Raw genomic sequence first — 26854 nt, 5'->3', positions numbered from 1 at the left:
CCCAGTCTAATGCATCAATTTGACTCCTTGTCTTGTCTTCACTATTCTTTGTGGATTTCCTTAGTTCCATCTTCAATGTGCATCCCTTTCAGATAACCTGTAAAGGCCCTCATCTGACCTTGTCTCTGCCTGGGTTTGGGAACAAGATAAATATAACTTTTAAGTTAACTATATTTTTAAATGGATAAGAACAGATACTACACTTGATCTTAGCCAAAAGGCCAGGAAGCAATAAACTAACTGTATTTTTAAGTGTCATAAATTCTTTTCTTTTTTTTAAATCTTCACTTGATTTTTTTTTTTTTTAAGAGAGAGGGAAAGGGGGCGAGAGGGTGGAAGAGGGGAAAAAAGGAGAGAGAAAAGAAAAAAAACACACACATTGATGGGTTGTCTCCTGCACACACCCCGGACCTTCTGGACAATGGGCAACGACCCGAGTCACACCAGCCAGGGCTTAAACATCGTAAGTTTTATATCTACCCTGCTTACCTCAGAACAGGGAATGAGGGTTTCAAATTGTTCGTGAAGTTCCAGTAGCTGAATTAATTCTGCATGCTTTTTGGCCCTTTCTGTAATTAAGTTAATGTACTTTTCAGGGTTTTCTGCAAATGAATATGCCGCATCTCTGGTATTGAAAGTGTAATATTTTTCTTTATATTTCAAAATTCCAATTGCTTGATTTCCTGAAAGTTAAGAAAAGGAACTGAATGGGCTATGAAATATTAAGTTGATTCTGGGCTTGTAATATACCCGTAGAAACGTTTCCTATATACTGCATTTTTAACATATCACTTATGTTTTTATTTTGCTAATAAAGTAATTTTAAAGTATACATTTTATTAAATGACAGTTTCTCTGAAATTCATATTAAGTTAATTAATTTTATATGCTTTTATTTTAAAGCATGATTTTATAGAAAAATATTTCACTATCTAGATACAAGGTGTTTTAAAAATCTCTTAAGAGAAGCCAATTGCCTGGCAGGTTTCACAGATCTCTTTCAACTAAACTAACTACCATATAATCATTGTTTAAAAATAATTCTGTAAGAACTGCAAAAATGGGACCTCCTTTTCAAAATGTACGTTTGCCTGTTAGAAAGCATTTCCCACTGTGAACAGATACCACCTAAAATATGGGTTATTAAACACCCACCTGCTTGGTGGGAGTTACATAGAAAGTCTGTCTTACTTATTTGTTCTTTCATTTATTCAACAAATAGCTGTTGGCCCTGCTCTTGGCACTGAGGATACAGAAGAAAACAAACTCCCCACTCGCCCCAAACCAGCAATTATACCCTCGGCCAGAGAGTGATCAGTGCTACAGAAAAAAAACACAAGACCTAAGCAAAGCAGGTTAAACACACAGTAATAGGAAAGCGGAGGAGGTTGACATCTTCCATTGGGTGATCGGGGAAGAGGGAGTGAAATAAGCAGCAGTGTCCGCAGCCACAGGGCAGGAGCACAGCGAGGACAAAGGCTCTGGGGCGAAATGAGCTTAGCACGTCCAGGAACAGCAAGGAGGCAGCGGGGCTGGAGTAGGGAGCAAGGGTACGCGTGGCAGCCACGAAGCCGGTGAGGCCATCGGAAAAGGACCGTGACTGGGGAGCCACGGTGTCCCGCAGGGCTGGCCTCTTGTGGTCTGCAGGACCGAACCGAGGCCGGGAGGTGCTACAGAATTCCTCTGGGGCGGTGCCGGCTGCTGCTGCCCAGAAAATAATGCCGCCAGTGGAAGTACTACTGCAGTAAACAGACATAGAGCAGTCGGGACTGGCTCACTCCGAGAGGATTCTAAAACCCGAGCCCCACAAGCTCCCCACTTTTCCACTTTCGCTCTTTCTTAGAATCACAGTGTACAGAAGCTGGCAGGGACCAACCAGATCTCCTACCTAGTTGGTCCTTCCCCTTTTCCGGACTTGGACACCGTGGTCCACAGAAAGCATGAGATTTGCTGAAGGCGACGCAGCCCACTAACGGCACAACTGGGACTAGAAACCAGACTTCTGAATCCCAGCCCATAGCTCTTCAACCTCATCAAGCGACCCCTGTCGCTCCACACACCCATGTTTCCTTTCGTGTTTGTGTCTCTCCTGACTGGAGGAAGAAATGGGGGGAAGGAAGGAGGGAGACAGAAGGAAAGCTAAGGAGAAAAGAGAAGAAGCCATCTTTCTGCATTCATTCCATTGCTCTACTTCACGGACCTTGAATGTTTTCTCCCCAGTATCCATGACCCTCACAGGGGTCTCAGAAAACTATTTTCTCAGTTCCCCACGGCAACCCTTCTGTTAATCCCATTGTGAAAAATCCAATACCATAGAAATGAGTCCATTTGTGTGCTCTCTAGCCTGTATATGCACAATCCCAATAATTATTTGTAAACAAGTAATACCCACCTGTGAAATATAACAAAAGAAATAAAAAAGAAGAAAAGGAAGGAGGAGCTTAATGGTGTAAGGGAAATAAGACACAATCTTGTCAAACTGTTCCCATTCTAGTCCTAGCCAACATCTTATCCCAAATTCACACAGGACTTTTTGGATAATAACTTATTCCATCTCAATTCCTGATTTGCTGTTTGCTTTAGAAGCTCTAGTAATATCAAGATAGATTTTACTTGATAAGAAACTGGCCATTTCCTTAGTGGCATCTGCCTTATACAGAAATCCTGATCTATGGTAGTGGAATGTAAAATGACAGAGAGTATTTTAAAATAAAATATCAATAAAATCAGTGTTTCTCTTTCATGTAATTACTTTGGAGGAGGATGCATTTCAGTGCTGTCATGTAACATTTCTACAATCCATCACCGGACACGTGAGTCAGCCCCTATTTATGATGCAGTGGCATCCATACTTTATTATTACACATTTAATTACTTATCACGCGAGTCATAATTTCATGGTTATGTCAATCTACCAGATTACACTGTGAGTACATCAGAGAGGAACATGTTGTCTAGGTCATCTTTGTAACTCCTTTCTGAGTTCACCATCAGATCCCATAAAGATTTAAAAAGTGAACAAGTGACAATGACAGCACTTCATTTAAAGAAAGAAAAGGAAGGAAGTGGGAGCAGTGTTATTTCCAGCGGTACCTGGGAGGAGAAGCCCATCTGTCGCAGCCAATGTGTAACCACAAAACCCCCGGTACTGGATTAACAACTTATCAAAATTTGCTGTTGTTTCTGGGAAAAGCCATTGTTGTCTTTTGAATTCCATTGGATGTACTCTTTCTCCTACAATGAAAGAGGAGGACAAGAAAAACTTTATTCAACGAGAAGACCAAACAACCCAAGGAAATGGGCGGAAGGAACTGGCTGCTCTGTGACTGCAACAGAGATGCATCAACTTCACTCAAGAGGCTGCAGCTCTTTACCCCAGGCGGCGCTTACATAGCAGGACTAGTGCTTCTTGAGTCAGGTGAGACTATTCTGAACAGAAAGAGTCAAGGAAATATCTCTTTGTAGCTTCATTTTCATAACAAGGTGTACAATTTTTGTTTTTTATACTTTTAAATATTCTTCCCAGTGTCAGTTAGCTAACCTATTCCATTTGATAAGCAAATTGACTATTTTTACACAAATAAAAACATGCCTTTGTAAAACATTGATACCCAAGATTCTTAGCTGTCGTGATCCTACTACACTTCTGTGTCTGGCTCTATATCCAACGATCAGATGCCACACGTGACCTCATGGCTACGACGAGAAGTAAATTCATACTTTGGAGAAAATAAGCCTTCCCTCTTTATTTCCCGATATGCCTGAAAGCCGTGAACAGTTATGACAGATGCCAAGTGTCAAGTGAGTTCTTTCAGAAGAAAACTGGGTCTGGCTAGTGTGGCTCAGTGATTGAGCTTCGACCAAAGAACCAGAAGGTCGCTGGTTCGATTCCCAGTCAGGGCAAATGCCCAGGTTGCAGGTTTAATCCTCAGTAAGGGTGTGCAGGAGGCAGCTGATGGATGAGGTCCTCTTTCATCGATGTTTCTATCTCTATCCCTCTCCCTTCACCTCTCTTTAAAAAATATATATATATATATATATATATATATATATATACACATATATATATGTGTATATATATGTGTGTGTGTGTATGTGTTTGTGTGTGTGTGTGTGTGTATATATATATATATATATTTAAGAGAACATTGGGTCTCCCAATTCACTGGAGCAGTATCTTGAGAGTGTTCTAGTGGGTACAAAGTTCTGACCTATGGTGGGAAACACATGTCTAAATCTAAGTTGCAAGTGAACTGTCTTGCCGATATGGTTGAATTTAATATTTACTATTGAAGTGGCTGTACCTTTTTAATTTAATTTAGTAATTGCATAGATATGCTGTTTTAATAAAAATAAAATCAGTAAGAAAAACTTTAATTGGAAGCATGCCTTTGAGTTTCTTTGATCTTGTTTTCAGATTTTATGTGTTCTAACAGTTTAAGAATGAAACTGCTGATTCAGTTTTATTTTCCACTTTACAAAAATAGAATTTGAAAAGGAAATTTGGAGAGTAAATTATCTAATTTGATTTTCTGGAAAAACTTTCTTTTCAGGCAACAACTCAAATCCCAGGCTCTATTTTGGCATTTCTCATGAATTTTAAATTGTCTTAAGGGTAAGAGGGACCAAAAAAGTAAAGAGAAGTTTATTGATAAAGACAGCCTTTCAAGAATCAATGCATCTCTTAAAGGGTCTAAAATAAGCTCAATAAATTTTACAAAGATAAAATCTATTAATTTATAAATTTCAGCCTCAATTTGAGATAGGTATATGGCAAACAGCACTCCAATAAATGAAACTTAATTTGCAACAAATATAGCAAAAATTAATATCCCTTTCTACTGCAAATCAATAATAAAAATCACTAAAACTAGAAGAGAAACATGTAAGCAGAGAAAAATCATTGTTAACCTAAACACTAACCATAACATTAGGAGTGGTTATTGCTGAAAAGATACCCAGTTTACATATTTTTGTTTTCCAAATTCTCGATATGAAAAATTACCTTACAATCAAGAAAGATGTTTAACACCTTATAAGAAAGATATACTATGAAAAAATTAAAACAAAAGAGTGACTTTATTCCAGAGGTGATTTTAAGAGGAAGGAAATAATAGATGATTTCTATTACCCATGTGTTCTTTCAGTCGAATCATGTCCGTTTTCACAGTTACTTCATCAAGAAGATCTTGCATTACTCCTTCAGGAAACAGCAGTTCATGAGTGCCCAGAAAGCGCTCAAGGTTAGCGGTTAAATTAGTGAGGATTCCAATCAAAACAGTTTCATCCTGAAAGCCAGTCCACACATTGGAAAGTGCAATGAAGATGGGCTGAGGAAGAGAAAATAAAAGTTCAAAATGTAATTGTTTAATTCAATTATAATCATTGTAGTCTTGAAACTAAATACAATTTGTAAAGAAATTATTCCTTAAGACAAATAAAAGTCTCATGAAGTTAAACAACAGAATCTAAATAGAAAGTGAACTCATAAATTATAAGAAAATAAACATTTTATTTGAAAGCATTTTATTTTGGTGTGATTATTATAACATTAATTTACTCAAAAAAACAAACAAACAAACAATACAAAAACCAAACACACACATTTGATCGTCTGGCTCTGTTTCCAAATAGCAGACACCACCAATGACCTTGTGGCTACCACTGGGACTAAAAGCACCCTCTGGAGAAAACAAACCTTTCCTCCTCTTCCCTGACATCCTGAAAGCAGAAAGATTTATGGGTGCTTCATCTCAAAAGGTCAAAGGGAAAATAACTTCATTTGTATTTTTTTTAAAAGCTAAATCTGACACATGATTAGATTTATCTGTCTCAACATGATTCAAAAGAACATGTAAAGTCTAGCAATTTATCTTGGGGCATGTCTTGTGAGCTGCAAGTTAAAGATTTTTAGGTCAGTGAGACAAAATATTTGTATTAAAGATCACAGACTTATAGAACAAACAAACAACTATTCAGGTTCAAATTATAAGTGAAACAACTTAGCCTTTGGCTTCTTAGTTTTTAAAACCAAATATTGGGAATGATTATAGAAAATTATCAAAGCCCCAAAGTGCTCTATAAAATACTGCATTTGCATCTTCTACCTCCTTGGGGCTACCAGATTTGTCCATAAGATGGTCCAAATAATCAGAAAAGTCAGCATAAATGCAGGTCTGGTCATCAAAGCGGTTATTATTTGTCTTTTCAGAAAAGTCACAAGTTGCATCACTTCTCTGTTGAAGGCAGTTAGAAACCAGCTACTGTGAACACATTTTCAATACTATATTACGGATTATTTTTGTTGCCACAGCCAATACTGATAGTATGGTTGTCATTACATACTAGAGGCCCGGTGCACGAGATTTGTGCACTGGGTGTGTGTGTGTGTGTGTGTGTGTGTGTATGTGTGGAGCGGGGGGTGGGGTGGGGGGGAGGTGTTCCTCTCAGCCCAGCCTGTGCCCTCTCACAGTCCAGGACCCCTCGGGGGATGTTCACCTGCCGACAGTCAGACATCCCTCTTGCAGTCCAGGGCTCTCACATTCCAGGACCCCTCACTCCTTACCGCCCGCCTGCAGCTGAGGCAGGAGAGGCTCCCGCCACCGCTGCGCTCACCAGCCATGAGCCTGGCTTCTGGCTGAGTGGCGCTTCCCCTCTGGGAGCACACTGACCACCAGGCGACAGCTCCTGTGTTGAGCATCTGCCCCCTGGTGGTCAGTGCACGTCATAGTGACCAGTCATTCCGCTGTTTGGTCAAATTGCATATTACACTTTTATTATATAGAATAGCTGTATTTTCTTCAGCAGCAAATGCCTACCAAGGGAGTTCTGTCATTCAATATACACTATTACTACAAAATTACCAAAAAGAACAGAATCAACTTGTATGAAACCAATATTAAATTTTTAATAATTAAATACAGGGTAGGGCGAAAGTAGCTTTACAGTTTTGAATACACAAAACAGTTTATCCTTGTTTAATTTTTTATTAATTATTGTATTCTTTTCCATATGAACAAGTATAAACCTATTTTTGCCCCACCCTGTATAATCTTAATTACTTCTGACTCCGTTTTATAGGACCCAAATGATATTCGTCCTTCAAGAAGGTCAAAGTTGATGACAGATACTTACAAAGACTTGCGACGTTGGGACAGCCGTCTTGGACTTCACAGTCATTATTAATTGTTCAAGTAGGGCTCCTAACTGCTTTGTCAGCAATTCCACTTCTTGAGCACAACTAATTATTTCTGACTGCGAAGACAACATAATTTGCATTAATATTTTTATAATTTCACCTCAAAAATCGTATGTGTTTCAAGCCCCATCTGCTCTCTGAAGGTCAGTCAGAGATTCTCTGCTCCGTGGCTACCCCGACACCAGGAACAGTGCTGGCATATGGACAGTGCTCTACAAATTGTTGGTGGATGGGTCAACCTCCTGAAACACAATGGCTATACTTTTTCTCAAATGTATACTGAGTTCCTGAGAAATGGATCCTATGGCATAGCTTTGCATAACTGTTATTTTCAGTGATAAAATTAATGAGGTGTTCTTCTGAACACTATTTTGATATCCTTAAAAATCTCAGTATTGACAGAAAAATAATATATATCTGATACAGTAATAGTAATATGAAAATAGGTGCTGAATGCTAAGTCTGAAATAATTGCGAGCATTTATTCTTACTATGTACTAAAGCCATATTAAATACATAAGAACAAAAAGGAATACGTACAAATAAGAAAACCAAGGTATAGAAAGGAAGTAAATTGCCCAAGAATATTCAGCGAATAAGAGGTAGGATCATGATTCTACCCCAGACCATCAGCGTGCGGAGCCCAGCTCTTACCCATTGTCCTGCCTAAGACGCCATCAGAAATGGCGTGGTATGGCTCTACCGGTACAGTGTAAAAGAGTGACATTTACTTGAAGTGAAAAAAGTGCATTTGAGTTTTCAAACATCTGTACCTATTTTTGAATAAAAAAACCATTTACTTCACAAAAATATCTAATCTTACTGTATTTCAACTAATTAAAAATTTTTTTGTTAATCCTCACCCAAGTATATTTTCCATTGATTTTTAGAGAGAGTGGAGGGGAGGGCAAGAGATAGAAGCATCGATGTGTGACAGACACATTGATTAGTTGCCTCCTGTAGGCACCCCAACCAGGAAAGACCGGGGCCAGAGATCAAACCCGAAACCCTTCAGTCCGCAGGCTGATGCTCTATCCACTGACCCAAACCGTCTAGACCAGGGGTGGGCAAACTTTTTGACTCGAGGGCCACAATGGGTTCTTAAACTGGACTGGAGGGCCGGAACAAAAGCATGGATGGAGGGTTTGTGTGAACTAATATAAATTCAAAGTAAACATCATTACATAAAAGGGTACGGCCTTTTTTTTCAATAGTTTTATTCATTTCAAACGGGCCGGATCCGGCCCGCGGGCCGTAGTTTGCCCACAGCTGGTCTAGGGCCAACTAATGAAAATTTTTATTCAAAAATGTAACATGCATCCTGTTTTAATTTTACCCTTATGACTCTTTAAGCATCTTCCTTCCTCTTGCTTCATTCTCCCATATCATATTATCTATCCTATCTAATGCGTCTCTTGTCTAATCCCCCAGAGAATTACCTTCCTAGATGTTAGCTCTGTTTTAGGAATCAAATATGAAAATGCAGTACTTGAAATCTTTTCAGATTTGTGCAACAGCAAACAAGAAACAGAAATAAATATGCATATGTCCTCCAAATCACAACTTATATCCAACACATAACACTTCTTAAACCCTACAATTGAAGATACTCTAGACTAGTGGTCGGCAAACTGCGACTCACGAGCCTCATGCAGCTCTTTGGCCCCTTGAGTGTGGCTCTTCCACAAAATACCACGTGCAGGCGCACACGTACAGTGCGATTGAAACTTCGTGGCCCATGCGCAGAAGTCGGTATTTTGTGGAAGAGCCACAGTCAAGGGGCCAAATAGCCGCATGTGGCTTGTGAGCTGCAGTTTGCAGACCACTGCTCTAGACCAGTGGTTCTCAACCTTGGCTGCACATTAGAATCACCTGGGATTTTTTTTTTTTTTATAAAATCCTGATTTCTGGGCCTCATCCTCCGGAAATTCTGTTTCTTTGTTATGGGGTGGGGCCACAACATTAGTAACAAAGAAACAGAATTTCCGGAGGAGGCGGCCCAGAAATCAGGATTTTAAAAAGATTCCTAGGTGATTCTAATGTGCAGCCAAGGTCGAGAACCACTGCTCTGCCGGGGGCTGGTCCATGCTTGCTGTTTCAAGGGACCTGGCATATATGGCATACTGTTCTTAATATGTTTGCTCACCTTCTTGGCACTATGTGTTTTAACCAAGGTCTCTGAGAAAGGTTGTTTCCCCAGGTAGGGATTTTCCCCTGAAGTTAGGGAGGGAATAAAAACCTCTTAACTAAGTGCCAGGCGGGTAATTAATCACTTTAACTACGAACAATCATGCTTAAGCTACATAATCTTTACTCCCTGGAATGGAGATAAGAAACACCCAAACCTTTGAAATAGAGATTGATAGGATTGGAATCAACTGGTATAAATACAGATGTAAGAAGACAGAACAGAGAGAGACAGAACCTAGGCACAGAACCTACACAGAACGTTCTCTAGAGACAGAAGAACTTCGCTGGAGAGAACATGGCAAAAGATCCTGGACAGAAACTGGCCTCAGAACCTAGAGACAGAACCTAGTGAGAGAACATGGCAAAAGATCCTGGACTGAACCTGACTACAGAAATTGGCAAGAGAACCTGACTAGAACCTGGTAACTGAACCTGGCTGGAGAACCTGGACAGAACCTGGCTGGAGAACCTAGCGAGGGAACTTGGCTACAGAACCTGGCTGGAGAACATAGCAAGAGAACATGGACACAGAACCTGGCTGGAGATCCTGGCTGGAGATCTTGGCTAGGCTGCTGATCAACTGAACACTGTCTCCGTGTCATTCCTTCTTCGCCGACTCCGTCCACACCTTTGGGAACCCCTGGACCCGCTGGGGCTGGACCCCGGCACTGCCCTAGACCTTCTTCCCCAAGTATGTTTGTAGGGTCCATTCACAGAGTAGGTATGCAGAACTTCTTGATTTTTCCTGATAATGCCTTAGAACAATCATTCTGTTGACATTTTACCAAAAAGAGCTCATTTACAACCATGTAGAGGTTTAGGTTGTAAAGTTATTCCTCACAAATAAATGAAAAGATATTCTGTGTTTCTGTATTGGAAGAACTGATATTATTAAAATGCCCATACTTCCCAAAGCAATATACAGATTTAATGCAATCTCTCTAAAAATTCCAATGACATTTGTCATAAAGGTAGAACAAAGAATCCTAAAATTTGTGAAACCACAAAATACCCCAAACAGTCAAACAGACTTGAAAATAAGATCACAAGTGGAAGGCTCATGCTTCCTGATTTCAAACTATATTATTATTATTTGAACTATAGTAATCACAGTGGTATGGTATTGGCATAAAAACAGACACATAGATTAATGGAGCAGAAGAGAGCCCAGAAATAAACCATGTATATACAGTCAATTAATTTACAACAAAGGAGGGAAGAATAAACAACAGGGGGAAAGTAATGCTTTCGGGGAAACTGGATAGATACACGCAAAAGAATGAAAATGGACCACTATCGCCCTAGCCAGTTTGGCTCAGTGGATAGAGTGTCGGCCTGCGGACTGAAAGGTCCCAGGTTCGATTCTAGTCAAGGGCACATGCCTGGGTTGCAGGCTCAATCCCCAGTGAGGGGCGTGCAGGAGGCAGCTGATCAACGATTCTCTCTCATCATTGATGTTTCTATCTCTCTCTCCCTCTTCCTTCCTCTCTGAAATCAATAAAATATATTTTAAAAAAAAAGAAAATGGACCACTATCTTACATCATTCACAAAAACCAACTCAAAATAGATTAAAGACTTGAAGTAAGACATGAAATCGTAAAACTCCTAGAAGAAAACATAGGCAGTCAGCTCCTTAACATCAGTCTTAATGATTAGTTTTTGGCTTTGACACCAAAAGCAAAGGCAAGAAAAGCAAAACGAAACATGTGAGACTACATCAAACTAAAAAGCTTCCCCACAGCAGAAGAAACCATCAGCAAAATGAAAAGGCAACCTGCCAAAGAGAGAAATGTGCAAGTCATGTTTCTGATAAGGAATGAATATCCAAAATACATAACAAACTCATACAATTCAATAGAAAAAACACAATCCAATCTAAAAAAATTAGCATAGGATCTGAAAAGACATTTTTCCCAAGAAGACATACAGATGACCAACAGGCACCTGAAATGTACTCTACATCACTAATCATCAGGGAAATGCAAATCAAAACCACAAAGAGAGATCACCTCTCACCTGTCAGAATGAATGGCAAGAGGTAAGTATTGGCAAGAATGTAGAGAAAATGTGCGCTGCTGATGGGGATGTAAACTGGTGCAGTCACTATGGGAAACAGCAGGGAGGTTCTTCAAAAGTAAAAAACAGAACTACCAGCCCTGGCTGGTGTGGCGCAATTGTTTGGACTTTGTCCCGTGCACAAAAAGATTGCCTGTCCGATGATTCCTGGTCAGGGCATATGCCTGGGTTGCGGGCTCCATCCTGGGTAGGGGGCATGCAGGAGGCATTCAGGAGATCAATGTTTCACTCTCACATCAGTGTTTCTCACCCTCTCCTTTCCTTTCTCTCTAAAAATCAATTTAAAAAAATAGAATTACCATATGATCCAGCAACTCCATTTCTGGGTATTTATCCAAAGAAAATGAAAACACTAACTAGAAAAGGTACATGTATTTCCATGTGCATTGCAGCATTATTCACAATAGCCAAGACATGGAAGCAACATAAGTATCTATTGATAAATGAATGGACAAAGAAAATATTTTATATATATAATCTTTTAATGTAAATGTATGTATTTATACAGGAGTGGGTAAAAGTAGGTTAAATTACCAGCCATTATTACCTAAAAGATAAATCATAAGTAAGGATATGAAATAATAACAATAATAGGGAAAAAGACAAATAATACAAATAAATAATATAATTAAGAAATAATTTAAGAATAAACTGTTTTATGTACTCACAACTGTAAACCTACTTTTGTCCACACATATCTATACACATGTCAATATATGCATCCATATACTATAGGATATTCTTTAACCATAAAAGAAAGGAAATCCTGCCATTTATGACAACATGGATGGATCTTGACAGCATTATGCTAAGGGAAATAAGTCAGAAAGAGAAAGATGCGTATTGTATGATCTCACTTATATGTGGAACCAAATAAAAGAGCTCATAGATACAGAGAAAAGGTTGGTAGTTGTCATAGTCAGAGGTTAGGGACTGAGCTAAATGAGTGAAGGAGGTCAAATGGTACAAACTTCTAGTTACAAGATTAAATCCTGGAGATAGAATGTAACAAACATGGTGATTATAGCTAACAATACTTTATTGTATACTAGAGGCCCGGTGCATAAATTTGTACACCAGTGGGGTCCCTCAGCCTGGCCTGCGGGATCAGGCCAAAACTGGTCTCTGACATTCCCTTAGGGGTCCCAGATTGTGACAGGGCACAGGCCAGGCCAAGGGACCCCACTGGTGCATGAGCAGGACTGGGGAGGGATGTGGGAGGTTGGCCAGCTGGAGAAGGACCACAGGAGGGTTCCAGGGCGTGTCCAGCCTGTCTCGCTCAGTCCCTATTGGCCAGACCCCAGCAGCAAGCTAACCCACTGGTCGGAGCATCTGCCCCCTGGTGGTCAGTGTATATCACAGCGAACAGTTGAGCGGCCTTAGCATATCATTAGCATATTATGCTTTGATTGGTTGAACAGATGACCGGACACTTAGCATATTAGGCTTTTATTATATAGGATTTGAAAGTTGCTAAGAGTAGACCTTTTAAAGTTTTCATCACTAGAAAAAAAATCATAACTATGTGTGGTGAAGAACATTAACTAGACTTATTGTGGCAACCATTTTATAATATACATAAATATCAAATCATTATATTGAATATCTGAAACTAATGTAATATTATATGTAATTATATCTCAATTAAAAAGCCTATTTCAGCCTGGCAGGTGGTTGAGCATTCACCCATGAACCAGAAGATCATGGTTCGATTCCTGGTCAGGGCACATGCCCAGGTTGTAGATTCGATTCCCAGTAGGGGTTGTGTAGGAGGCAACTGATCGATGATTGTCTCTTATCATTGATGTTTCTATCCCTCTATCCTTCTCCCTTCCTCTCTCTGAAATTAGTAAAACATATTTAAAAAATAAAAAGCCTATTTCACTTAATATCTTTGATGATACAGCAATACATTAAAAAGATCAGACACCATCATCAAGTGGGATTTATTGTGGGATTCAGGGTTGGTACACTGTCTGAAAATCAGTAAGTGTGATACATCACATAAACAAAATGAAAGATAAAAATCATATGATTATATCAATAGGTGCAGAAAAGCATTAGACAAAATCTAGGACCAATTTATGATAAAAATATCTCAGCATAGTCGAATAGAAGGAATATATCGCAACATAATAAAGGCCATATATGACAAACCCACAGCTAACATGATACTCAGTGGGGAAAAACTAAAACGGTTCTCCTGGAGATCAGGAACACGACAAGGATGCCCACTTTCACCACTTTTATCCAACACAGTACTGGAAGTCCTAGCCACAGCAATCAGACAAGAAAAATAAATGAATAGAAGACATCCACATTGGAAAGAAAGAAGTGAACTGTCATCATTTGCACATGATATGATACCAGATATAGAGAATCCTAGAGATTCCATTAACAAATTACTAGAACTGATAAATGAATTCAGTAAAGTAGCTGGATACAAAATTAATATTCAGAAATCAGTTGCATATTTATGCACCAATAATGAATTATCAGAAAGGGAAACTAAGAAACAATCCAATTTACAATTGCATCAAAAAAATATATCTAGGAATAAATTTTACCTAGGAGGTAAAAACCTGTACTTAAAAAATTAGAAGGCACTAAAGAAAGAAACTGAAGAAGATACTAATAAATGGAAGCCTATGCCAGCCTGACAGATAGAAAGAATATCATTAAAATATCCATACTACCCAAAGCAATCTATAGACTGCAATATAATTCCTATCAAAATACCAACGGCATTTTTCACAGAACTAGAATAATCCAAGAATTTTTATGAAATAACAAAAGACCCCGAATAGTCACAGCAGTCTCGAGAAAAAAGAATAAAGTTGGAGATATCACGCTACCTGATATCAAACTATATTACAAGGCCATAGTATCAAAAAAGCATGGTGCTGGAATAAAAACAGACATATAGATCAATGGAACAGAATAAAAAGCCCAGAAATAAACCCACACCTCTATGGTCAATTAATACATGACAAAGGAAACAAGAACATACAATAGGGTAAAGACAGTCGATTCAATAAATGGTGTTGGTAAAATTAAACAGATACATGCAAAAAAATAAAACTACTGGTAGATCACCTTCTTACACAATATATAAGAATAAACTCCAAATCAGTTAAAACCTTAAATATAAGCTCCAGCTGGTTTGGCTCAGTGGATAGAGCATCGGCTCATGGACTGTGGGGTCCCGGGTTCAATTCCTGTCAAGGGCATGTACCCTGGTCGGGTGTGTGGGAGGCAACCAATCCATGTGTTTCTCTCACATTGATGTTTCTCTCTCTCTGTCTCAGACCTCCATTTCACTCTCTAAAAATCAATGGAAAACTATCTGTGGGTGAGGATGAACAAAAATAAATAAATTAAAAAACTAATAAACTGAGCAGTTATTAAGGTTGCCTTCTTTATCAGTGACCTGGTTCTACCTTTTGTTTCAGCTCAATATCTAAAGAGGTTGAAGTCTATGGAAAAGGCCAGATCTTAAGACATTAACTCACCAAAATGATCTGAAGGAAGACCTCATACTGCCGCACATTATAGAGCGCTTCTTTTAACATATACGGCTGCAGGTCTGCAGCCAGGAACGGGTTCTCTGTCACCTTCTCAAGGATGGCCGTGTAGCGGTATGCCTGTTCTTGAGCTATTTGTAGTTGGGAGTCAATATGTTGAGTGGTGGCTGGGATTGCTTCCTGTAGAAGAGCTGGCACTGTTTTTAAAGGTATTGAGAGAGACATTAAGAAATCTAAGCCCTGGCCAGTGTGGCTCAGTTGGTTGAGTGTTGTTCCATGCATTGAGAGGTAGCCAGTTGGATTCCTGGTCAGGGCACATGCCCGGGTTATGGGCTCAATCCCCAGTGGGGGAGGTGTGCAGGAGGCAGCTGACTGACCTTTCTCTCTCGCCGATGTTTCTCTCTCACACTCTCCCTTCCTCTCTCTCTAAAGTCAATAAAAACATATTTTTTTTAAATCTAAAATGTCTAGAAAGTGGTCATATTTTGAGCATGAAGTTGAGTTAGTCTTATGTCAGCCAAATTAATAATGCTGAGGCATATACTTCAATGGGTCCCAAACCATGAAAAAGAAGATTCCAAAAAAATCCCTGTCCAAACAAAAGATACTGTCAGAATAATAACCCAAAGGAAGAACAGATCAGTTTTTGCCACTGAAATACAGAAGAGCCTGAAAAGCTGGTAGGCTGTGGTGCTGTGTACTGTTGACCACGAGCCTCTAGAAAAGTCACTCTATCTTTCCTTCTGTGTCATCTTTTCTGTTTGTAAAGGAGAAGAAAAAGCATACACCTTAAGAAACTCATTACAATACTTAAGAATAACAGAACAGTCTAGCAAAATAGAGAACCTGATATAGAATGGGAGCCTGACTTTTTAGAAGTTTTTAAAATGCAAAAACTTACTCCATTGTACTAGATCAGTGATCTGGTAAAAAAAAAAAAAATACTAACACCCTAACAGTGGGTCTATATGTGCACCAAACTCCTAAAGAAGTTATTTCTACTGGTAGATCCTTGATGAAATATTTCATGAGTACTTTCGGACGTATACACAGTACATGCAGTAAGTGCATTACAGCACAGTAAATGCTCCTGAATTTACAGACTTGAAGATATCTTCTCTTGGACCTTTCCATTCCAGTAACTGCATCAGCAACTGTTTCATTTTCAGAGTGATTTCTATTTCTTAAATCACTGCGTTTTACTCCCTTTTGGTCACCTGACTTAGAGTAAAGTACACAAAGCCCAATGAATGGTTTCCAGGCAGGTCTCCTCATTCCTTTCACGGACTCCCTCTTCTAGACTAGCTCCATGACACATAGAACTTAAAGTCCTGCCCCGGCAAAATTAAAAATGACTACACATTATGAACTGTAGTTGTAACTAAGGTACAATCAAACCTTCAATCTAAGGATAGTAGTGGTGTGTTGGCAATTGTTTTCCTCACTATGCAAGTTAAATGTTAAACCTGCATAACCCATAGAATTAACCTATCGATATACCTACGGTATTCAATGCTTTCTCCTCCCTTTCCAGTCTCTCGGTTAAATAAACGAATTCCAGTAACAATCATGGAGAGTTCTTTCAGCTGGTGTTCTTTTTCCTTCTTAGAGAGGCTTAGAAATGTCCCAAGTTCGGCCTGAGGAAAAATACTCTGTAGGGCAGCTAAAACAAACCACAAAAAGGACAACAAGGTGATACAATAAAAACATCAGGACTCAAACCACAAGTTCCTTTCAGCAGAAGTGTTAAAAGGCCTGTCTTTGTAGAATTACTTACATGATTCTTTAAATTTCTGATACTGATTTCAGAAAACAGAGCAAAATGTATCATACGTTAAAGTGGAGCTACTGAACTTCTGCCATTGCCTCATGTCTGTGTTTAGTAAGTAAGCATCCATCAGTAATGTTTGGTAATGGGCATTAAAACAAGCCTTCTAATGAGAGCTACAGTGTGAAAGGAGTCTGGGTAAGTTTTAACCTCTTTCTTGTGCTAATTTTGTTTTCAGGTAAAAGGGAACCTTCAATCTTCAACACTTGTAACTCAACACATTTTATAAGATACAGTCTTCAAATATTTTCACTTATAGAATGGAAATTGTGTGTTGTTGGTTTTTTCACCTGTTGCCTCTCTGACAACCTTGAGATCTGTAGGGGATCCGACCCCAGAGCGCAGTAACACATAGCTGACGATCTTTCGGTAGAGGCTTTCCAATTCTTCTCGAGAACATGCTCTGTTATCTGTAATTTCTTTGATAATGAAGCCTAATTTAGACTCCATGATCCGGTGATGTTCTTCAATAAACTCCTCTAAAAGGGGTAAAAGACAATGTTTCATATATTTGATACTTAGAATTCTTCTCACATAAAAAAGTAGGACCCAGAAAAAAGAAAACGGCTTGGGTATAGCAATTCTACTGCATAAAAACAACAATTTTCATCAGCTGTCATAATAAACAGAGGTCAGCAGTTAACCTCAAGGAAAAAAATCTAGTGGGAAAGATTTAACACGGCAATTTAAATAGCATACTTGTCAAAACATATAAGACTTTAAATGGACAATCCACACAGTAATATCAGAGGGCTAAGACCTTTCAATTAAGCAGAAACTATACAAGACAATTTATAATATATACATAATAAACATTTGGTATAAATATTTGTACTATACAGGTATGCTTACTGTAAGCACATACAGTATACACATAGATGTCGTGTAAATATTTCTGTTCAATTGTGTGTATTTGTATTTTAGTTCTAGATAAATTTCCTTTGACAACTAGCATTACTGATAATATAATGCTGCCTCAAGAACGGTACACCCCCCCCTTCTTCCTGTGATATGAAGAGGTCTACGCTTAATGTAGCAGTAGCCACAATTTACCAGCAGCACAATTCTTGCAACTAACTCAACAAAAACACTTCATTTTATAATAATTACTATATTAACCATGTACAGTTCATACTTATAATCTTTTTATTAAAAAAACAATTTCATGATTATTTATTGCTTACCATTTCATTATTATTAAGCAAAGAAAGCAAGATATATGATTTTACATATGAAGCATAAATGAAAGTTCAATGCATGGAAGGAAAAAAAGACAATGCAAATAAACAAATGGTTAATAATGATTGCATTACAGTGGGACAGAGGCAGTATAGTCTATAGGGGAATTCATTTTCCTTTATCTCATTTCCAGTTTTTCTTTGATGTAGCATTAAACTATTTACATAAGAAAATATGTCCTAAACTTAAATTTACCATCATTCATTTCATTTTTGTGTTAGGTACATAATTTAGGTAAGCACTATGAGATAATATAGCCAGCAACACACACAAAAATCAGCAAATTAAAAACTTTTAACTTTAATGGGCTGGTTGCTTTAATTTCTAATTATTATGTATCAGAGGTATAACAGTTAAAACACAATAGATTTGCCCTGGCCCAGTAGCTCAGTTGGTTAGAGCGCTGACCCGATGTGCCAAGGTTGCAGGATACCCGGTTAGGGTACATACAAGAATCAACCAATGAATGTATAAATAAGTGTAGCAACAAATTGATGTTTCTCTCTCTCTCTCTCTCTCTCTCTCTCTCTCTCTCTCTCTCTCTCTCTCCCTCTCCCTCCCCCTCTCCCTCTCCCTCCCTCTCCCTCTCTCCACACACACACAATAGATTTAGAAACACAATTATTATGGGTATAATAATTAGAATTTACTTTTAACACTCAGAAAGGCCATTGGTGTTTTTCTCCTTTAGCATTTCCAACATTATTACTAGAGGCCCAATGTACGACATTTGTGCATTGTGGGGCGGGGTGGGGCGGGGCGGGGCGGGGGGGGAGGGGGGAGTCCCTCAGCCCGGCCTGCGCCCTCTCTCAGTCCAGGACACAGGGAGTGGGTCTAAACCAGCAGGCGGGCATCCCCCACGGGGTCCTTAGCGCTGCTGGCAGAGGCAGGAGAGGCTCCCGCAACCGCAGCTGTGCTCGCCAGCCTTGAGCCTGGCTTCTGGCTGAGCGGCGCTCTCCACTCGCCCTCTGGGAGTGCACTGACCACCAGGAGCAGGTCCTACATTGAGCATCTGCCCCCTGGTGGTCAGTGTGCGCCACTAGTGGTCAGTGTGCGTCACAGCGACCGGTCATTTTGCCATTCAATCGATTTGCATATTAGCTTTTTATTATATAGGATTCTTCAAAATCGGCACAAATTTCAAAAGATAGGCCAAAAAAATTAAATTGTTCATTGTCAACCAAATAAAGCCCTTATTACCTTAAATACAATATGAAACTTTCTAAAAAGCATATCAAAATAGATATGTTACCTCGATTTGTGTAATTCATATCAAAGTAGACCTGCATCTTAATGGTGGCCAGGGATGGATTTTTATCATCCAGTAGCCGATTCACACAAACCTAGAAAAGAATACCCCATGAATGCTTCTAGTTATAGTTTCTAAAGTGATCCAAAGTATTTTCTAAACTTATTTTTAAAAAATAAGGAAAACATCGTTTCTGAGCTTTTGGCTAAGATTAAGTGTGAAAATAAAGAAAACATCAAAGTAATAGTTTTTGATACTTATCTACCAATAACTCCTTTTATTATTTTTCCTTTTTGAGGACTTCATACTTTATTATTCACCAAACCAAGAACATTTATTAAGTAATAAGTTATTTCCCCAGAGTTAACCAGTATCATCATACCCAGGTGGGTTAATAGTCTAGTTCAGTGGTTCTCAACCTTCCTAATGCTGCGATCCTTTAATATAGTTCCTCATGTTGTGGTGACCCCCAATTTCATTGTTACAAATTGAACATAATTAAAGCATAGTGATTAATCACAAAAACAATATCCTATCTAATAAAAGACAAAAAGGGTAACTGACCATACCTTCGCTACGCTTCCCATTGGCTAATCAGGGTGATATGCAAATTAACTGCCAACCAAGATGGTGGCCAGCAGCCATGCAGCTGAAGCGAGCAGGAGGCTTGCTTGATCCAGTGATGGAGGAAGCCAAGGTTCCCCGCCTGCTGCAACCTGGCTCTGAGCTCCGTAAGCAACAAAGTTTCAATTATACAAGCTAAACAAACCCCAGATACCTGCTTTCAGCAGACCGTGGCCTCAGAGCTGGGAGCGAGCAGGAGCCAGCTCTCAGCTCCAGTGATGGCAACAAAGTTTCAATTATAGAAGGTAAATAAATCCCAGAATAAAAAAAAAGAAAAAAAGGAGAGGCTAGGAGCTTCAGTCACCAGCCAGCCTGAAAACGGCCCTCAGCCCCTCACCCAGACTGGCCAGGCACCCCAGTGGGGACCCCCACCCTGAAGGGGGTGTGACCAGCTGCAAACAGCCATCAGCCCCTCATCCAGGCTGGCCAGGCACCCAAGCGGGACCCCCACCCTGATCCGGGACACCCTTCAGGGCAAACCAGCCTGCCCCCACCCATGCACCAGGCCTCTATCCTATATAGTAAAAGGGTAATATGCAAACTAACCCTAACAGCAGAAAGACTGGGAATGACTGGTCACTATGACACACACTGACCACCAGGGGGCAGACGCTCAATGCAGGAGCTGCCCTCTGGTGGTCAGTGCGCTCCCACATGGGGGAGCTCTGCTCAGCCACAAGCCAGGCTGATGGCTGCCAGTACAGCAGTGGTGGTGGGAGCCTCTCCTGCCTCCTCAGCAGCGCTAAGGATGTTCGACTGCAGCTTAGGTCTGCTCCCGCTGGCAAGTGGACATCCCCCGAGGGCTGCCGGGCTGCCAGAGGGATGTCTTATTGCCAGCTTAGGCCCAATCCCCCGGGGAGCAGCCCAAGCCACCAGGTGGTCATCCCCCAAGAGGTCCCAGACTGCGAGAGGGCACAGGCCGGACTGAGGGACCCGCCCCCCAAGTGCACAAATTTTTGTGCACTGGGCCTCTAGTGTAATTATATATGTGTTTTCCGATGGTCTTAGGCGACCCCTGTGAAAGGGTCATTCCATCCCCAAAGGGGTCGTGACTCACAGGTTGAGAACCCCTGGTCTAGATGAAGACAAGAAACTTACATTTTGGTTAGTCTATAGAGTGAATGTGGGTAAATGGTCCATGAAGCTCATGACTCATGTCTAGAGCTTTTCTCAAACTCCTCATTCCTACTTAATTGAGCCTTTAAACAATACTCTCTTGCTGATGCTGGAGGGCATATGCATTTTATAAAAAACTGCTGCAGCTACCCTCCTCTGCTCACAAAATTCATCTGGCTCTACCTTTCATTTCAAAATGTCTTCCTCTTGTCTGTTTTCTCCTATTTCCCCCCCTTCTCTGCTTTGCCCTTTAGATTACATGATCAACCTGAACTTTTGCCTCCTTTCCTCCCCTCCCCTCCCCTCTTCACCACCCCCTCCCTCACACACAATCTTTCCTGTCTCACTCTTTCACTCTTTAGGCTTCATCTGCAGCTGGCTGGCACGTCTGCAGTGTCACCTGCCCCCCACCTCCCCAGCACCAGCCCTGCCTTCCTGGGAGGATGGGAAGAATGCAAGAGGACAGGACACTGTCTGAATGGAACCTGTGCACCTGGGTCCCTCCAAGTGGAGGAGGGCTGTTATAAACAAGGAATTTACGAGGTCTACCTCATCCAGGTGATTTGTTTTTGCATTTTTTTAATTTTAATATTTTTCAGTAACAATTTATATTTAATATTATCCAAGTAATTTTAAATTGAGAAAAAAAACTTTGTCATTTTAATTGTGATATACATTGATAGTTAATATACCTGTCATACTAAAAGTATACTGAGCTTGATTCTCTCCAACTTAGCTGAATCAGAGGAAAAAAGAAAAACTCATCTTGAGCCAAGAAAAGAAGAAAACTATGTTCTGCCCCTCCTCGATTCTCCACTGCTTTCCAACAGAATTTCTCAATGACCGCCAGTCATTGCCTCTATTGCTACGAATAGGTTCCATAGCACATTTAAAATCAGCACAGAGAGGCCCCGCTCCAGGCTGCCCTGCGGAACCATGGAGTCTGTACTTCCTGCACAATCACCCTGACAACATTCCCCCCAGTTCAGGCTCCCAAGGCCTTCCGGACCCTTAGCATCTGCACATAGACCTGTGCTCTGCTGTGTGAACTGCTGACTGTGAGAGAAGATGGGGATGATGAAAATTTTCTCTGCCATTTGTTTTGAACCCAGAAAATATCCATATACGAGTTGGGGAAAGCTTGTTTCAAGTCTTCTGTGTAAAGAAGGGAATTAAAATCATTAAGCCCAGAATAAATTTTTTAAATGTTGAACTTTTAGGGAATACATTTAAGAATCTTTTAAAAATAAATATTTAAGCTTTAAATCCAGTGAGTCAAACTTAAAACATATGAAAAAAATTAATGATGTTCTTTAGTTCTTAAAAATGGTTTTCAGCCCGGCCGGCATAGCTCACTGGTTGAGCATTGGCCTATGAACCAGGTGGTCACGGTTCGATTCCTGGTCAGGGTACATGCTTGATCCCCAGTGTGGGGTGCACAGGAGGAAACCAGTCAATGATTCCCTCTCATCATTGATGTTCCTAACTCTTTCCCCCTCTCCCTTCCTCTCTGAAATCAATAAAAATTATTTTTAAAAATGGTTTTCAGGCACGTCTACCTGATTTCTAATTATGAGTTACTTTGGCTTCAATTTTTTCCTTTAGAATTGAAAAACACAAATTACACTGAATCAATAATTATATGATAGCCCTAGCTCGTTTGGCTCAATGCACAGAGTGTTGGCCTGTGGACTAAAGGGTACCGGGTTCGAGTCCAGTCGAAGGCTCTATTCTGATCAAGGACACATTCGTCGGTTGCAAGCTTGACCCCTGGCCCTGGTCAGGGCGCATGTGCAAGGCAACCAATTGATTCTCTCTCACACTGATGCTTATCTCTCTTCTCTACCCTTCCCTACCACTCTCTCAAAAAATCAATGGAAAAACATCCTCGGGTGAGGATTACCAAAAATAATTATATGAGAGCTCATGATCATGGACAACAATGTGGTGACTGGGTGTGAGATGGACGGTAATCGACAGTGCAGGAGGGTACAGGGGGGATAAATGGTGATGGGAAAATTAAAAAGTAAATAAAATTATATGAATTTTAATTCAGTACTATGTAATTTTACAGTATATGACAAGTCAGTTAATAATGTTCTGGAAAAAAAATAATGTTCTGAATGTAACATTAGATTAATTACAAGATGTCTCTAAAATACTGTGGCAGACATTCTACCAGCCAGTATCCATACCTTCTTTTTTTTTTTTTTTTACTAACAAAGCCCCAATTTGGATTGGGGCAAAGATTTGTTCAACTGAAAAAGAAAAAGAAAATCAACATTTCAGGCTGACTTGCAGTATTCTGGTCAAGCAGCATGGGAGGGATCCTGGGAAAGCTATTCTTTTCCTAATAGAAAGTGAGAGACCCAACTGACACACACATTTTGCTCTTTGTCCTTCCCCCTTACACCTGCCTTAAGGTGGAATAGCTATCTTGTGACCCTGGGATGGAATCCATATGCATGATGGTGAGTGACCCAGGAAGCCAGGAATAACAGCCTATGTACCTCTGGACTCTGCTTTATGAGAAAAAACAAGTCTCTTATTTGTTCACACCATCATTTGGTGGGTTTTTGTTTCATGGAGCTGAAGTCAATAATGGCTAACACTCATACTATATTTATAATTGCAAATAGGTATTTCAAAATTTGAGAATTGTTGGCTAATCACCTTAACAAGTTTCTCCACGTCACTTTTGATGAGGGTTCTATCCATGTTAAAGCCATTTCTGGGATCCAGGACAACAGCTTTCACCTGAGAGCAGGAGAGAGCCCATTAAATCATTTCATTTAACATTATTATGAAATTAGCTTAATATGTTTCCATTTTTTTTTTTTTAAATATATTTTTATTGATTTTTTACAGAGAGGAAGGAAGAGAGATAGAGAGTTAGAAACATTGATGAGAGAGAAACATCGATCAGCTGCCTCCTGCACATCTCCCACTGGGGATATGCCCGCAGCCCAGGTACATGCCCTTGACCGGAATCGAACCTGGGACCCTTCAGTCCGCAGGCCGACGCTCTATCCACTGAGCCAAACCGGTTTCGGCATGTTTCCATTTTTTAAGCAACTGCCTCTTGATTACTCAGGGGTTGATGATTCAGCTGACTTTCTTATTACTCAACTCATCAGCACCTTCATTAGAGGCTGAAGAAAGGAAGTACTAAACATCAAATCTGAATATGGTGTTAGAAAAATTACATGGAGAAATAGGCTAAAAGCAATGGCTAGATGTTAGATTGGGAAACTATTTGAATATTTTACTGTGCTTTTATTGTGTATTGTTAAACCAAAAGCAAACAGAGAAACCAAGGCAACAAGTAATGTTTACAAGTAAACACTGTAAACTCTGAGCCCAGCCAGTGTGGCTCAATGGTTGAGCATCGAGGTATGAACCAAGAGGTCACGGTTCAATTCCCAGTCAGGACACATGCCCAGGTTGTGGCCTCGATCCCCAGTGTGGGGCATGCAGGAGGCAGTAATCAATGATTCTCATCATTGATGTTTCAATCTCTCTCTCCCTCTCCCTTCCTCTCTGAAATCAACAAAACATATATTAAATAAATGTAAAATATTAAATAAATAAAAAACTCTGACACAGTACACTATTGATGTTTCTAAAACTCAGCAAGATCTTCTAACTCAGTCTCTATAATTCTAGAACTGACATGCTTTATAGACTTTCTTAAAAAGTATTTTTTGCTAACTTGTCTGATGATCTCAATATGTTTTCAACTGAATAACATTTAGGAAAGTTTCACAGAAGCTTAAGAGGAAAATAGGTACCACTTAAAAACATTTTAAAAATAAACCAGTAATTAACAGAAATATTCATTCTTACCATAAAAGCAACCAGAGTTTCAGAGGCCACTTCTCCATGGGCTGCACATTCTTGTCCTATTTCTCGAATGATATTCTTTATAACACTTTCTGCCTGAGTGGGAGGCATTCTGACTAAATAAAACAATAATTATTTTAAAAAATTTGTATTTATATGTTGTTTCTTGTTTAGATTTTATGTTTCATCTGTAGAGTCATAATATTATTAATTAACTTATAAGTATTTATTAACATGTAGGCTTCTCCTGTTTTGCATTAGTTAATTTGCTTTATATTTATAAAAATGAAGGACTTTGCTGATGACAGAGAAATTGGGACTTCAAACAACTGAAACATTTCCTTTTTATTTAAATAATGGTGGTCACCAAAATAAATTTATATCATATTTTTAAATTTTAAAAAAGGTTAAACAGTATGGGGCGAGGGGTTAGAATTCATGGGAAACCCCACCCTAACCTGTGTAGGTGGCAGAGTACAGCTTTAAAGTGGAAATGCTTATTCCACCACATTCACCAAATAATTATAAGGCACTTTCATAATTACAAGGCACTTGGAAAGGCATTCTTGCTCAGATCATCTAAATTGTCTTTACTGCACATCCAAGTTGGAGTTTAGACTCTTAATTAAAAACATAAAAGCCAAAATTCCAAACATGAGAGTTATGCATCATGGAGAAAAATGAACTCCTGGTTATTACTTCCATTTACTATAAACCAGGAAAAGCTGGTAGATGTTAATGGCTATGGGGTGCTCGGAGTTTTCCGAGCATCAGTCACAGCCTGGGGAACTGAGCAGGGAAAGCACAACAAGGCAAGCGCAGGGAGACAAAGCTAACGCTCAGCACTATCAGCGCTCAGGGAAGAGGTAGCACCTGGCATTCTGTCCAGTACAACCAGACTACCTGGGGTCCATCGTGACGAGGACCGCGTTCTAGATGATATTTGGTGGTTACAATAGTGCATGGCATAAGGTAAGCGCTTAAAATAGCCTGTAACAAGTACTCGGCGTTAGTCGCCCCCGTGCGCTTGTGTCTGTGCGCCTGCGCGAACGCTGTTAGGCTCCGTGCACCCGGTCGCTGTTGACGCCTCCTAGTACCCCGCCCGCCCCACTCCCTGAAGCGCCAACTTTCCCGAGTTCTGGCCCTTGGGGGTGCAAGCGGCGCTGAACAGAGACAGGAAGACGAATTAAAGTCCTCACCTGCGGACGGAAGTGACCGCGGTATCTGCTCTGCGGCGGCCGAGCGGGAGGAGAGAGACCTTTACAGTCAGACTCAACCGGCGGCGCGGGATCCGCCAGCGGTCGGGGCTCTGCCCGCCGCCTACGCTCGCCTCGTCACGGGACGCATCTCAAGGGCACGGAGCCCTGAGTGGGCTGACCTTGGCCGGAATCGAGAGCAGGAGCCCAGTTTATCCGTCTCTTCTGGAGCCTCTAGGGCAGCTGGGCATTCTCCGTGGCGGCCGCGTAACTATGGAGACCGAACGCTAGAAACCAGGGGCGGGGCCACCGTGTGGGCGGGGCCAGTGTGTGGGCGGGACCAACCTCGAGAGTCTGTCCCGGAAGGATGAGTGGGAAGAATTTTAAAAACCAAAAAAACCCCCACAAATGCCCAGATCCCAGTCAGAAAAAGCCAGGTTCATTACACCTCAGGGTTAAGGGTGTTAAACATGAAATTTCTTAAACAAGGGTATCAACTTGCCAGCGTGGGAACCTGTAGGCATTTTAAAAAAGGAGGGTCTGGGAGAGGCGGGAACCTGTTCCCAGAGGATGGGAAAACCAAAGCGTAGTATTGTTGAGAAATGAGTCCATGTGAAAGTGTCTAGTTTTAAAAAACAAGGGTAAAAAGGATCGCAGTTTAATTTCATGTCCTGTTATCAAAGAAAGTCCATAAGAGAATGGTCCAAGATGCCAGAAGAGAAAAATGCATATTCAAAGGATGTCTGCGGAGTGAGCAGGGTCCCTCGGG

The 26854-nt window shown here is 40.3% G+C and overlaps 1 protein-coding gene across 1 annotated transcript in view; it reads right to left on the bottom strand.

The window, feature by feature from the left end:
* CFAP206 (cilia and flagella associated protein 206) overlaps positions 1–26358 on the bottom strand; it is a 38082-nt gene extending 11724 nt beyond the window's left edge. Inside the window, exons 1-11 of the mRNA XM_081093695.1 lie at positions 26089–26358; positions 24893–25005; positions 23720–23803; positions 19310–19400; positions 17109–17297; positions 16495–16653; positions 14979–15187; positions 7135–7254; positions 5132–5330; positions 3094–3234; positions 490–683 (exon numbers count right to left, since the gene is read on the bottom strand). Coding sequence (XP_080949821.1) covers positions 490–683; positions 3094–3234; positions 5132–5330; positions 7135–7254; positions 14979–15187; positions 16495–16653; positions 17109–17297; positions 19310–19400; positions 23720–23803; positions 24893–25000 — 1494 coding nt within the window. The 5' untranslated portion in view covers positions 25001–25005; positions 26089–26358. The remainder of the gene's footprint in view (positions 1–489; positions 684–3093; positions 3235–5131; positions 5331–7134; positions 7255–14978; positions 15188–16494; positions 16654–17108; positions 17298–19309; positions 19401–23719; positions 23804–24892; positions 25006–26088) is intronic.
* Positions 26359–26854: the final 496 nt, after the last annotated feature.

This window comes from Myotis nattereri (genome assembly GCF_964212035.1).
Source record: "Myotis nattereri genome assembly, chromosome: 6".
NCBI classification, from domain to species: Eukaryota; Metazoa; Chordata; class Mammalia; order Chiroptera; family Vespertilionidae; genus Myotis; species Myotis nattereri.
The sequence above is the reverse complement of the archived record's forward strand: the minus strand, read 5'-3'. Positions and strand labels throughout refer to the sequence as shown.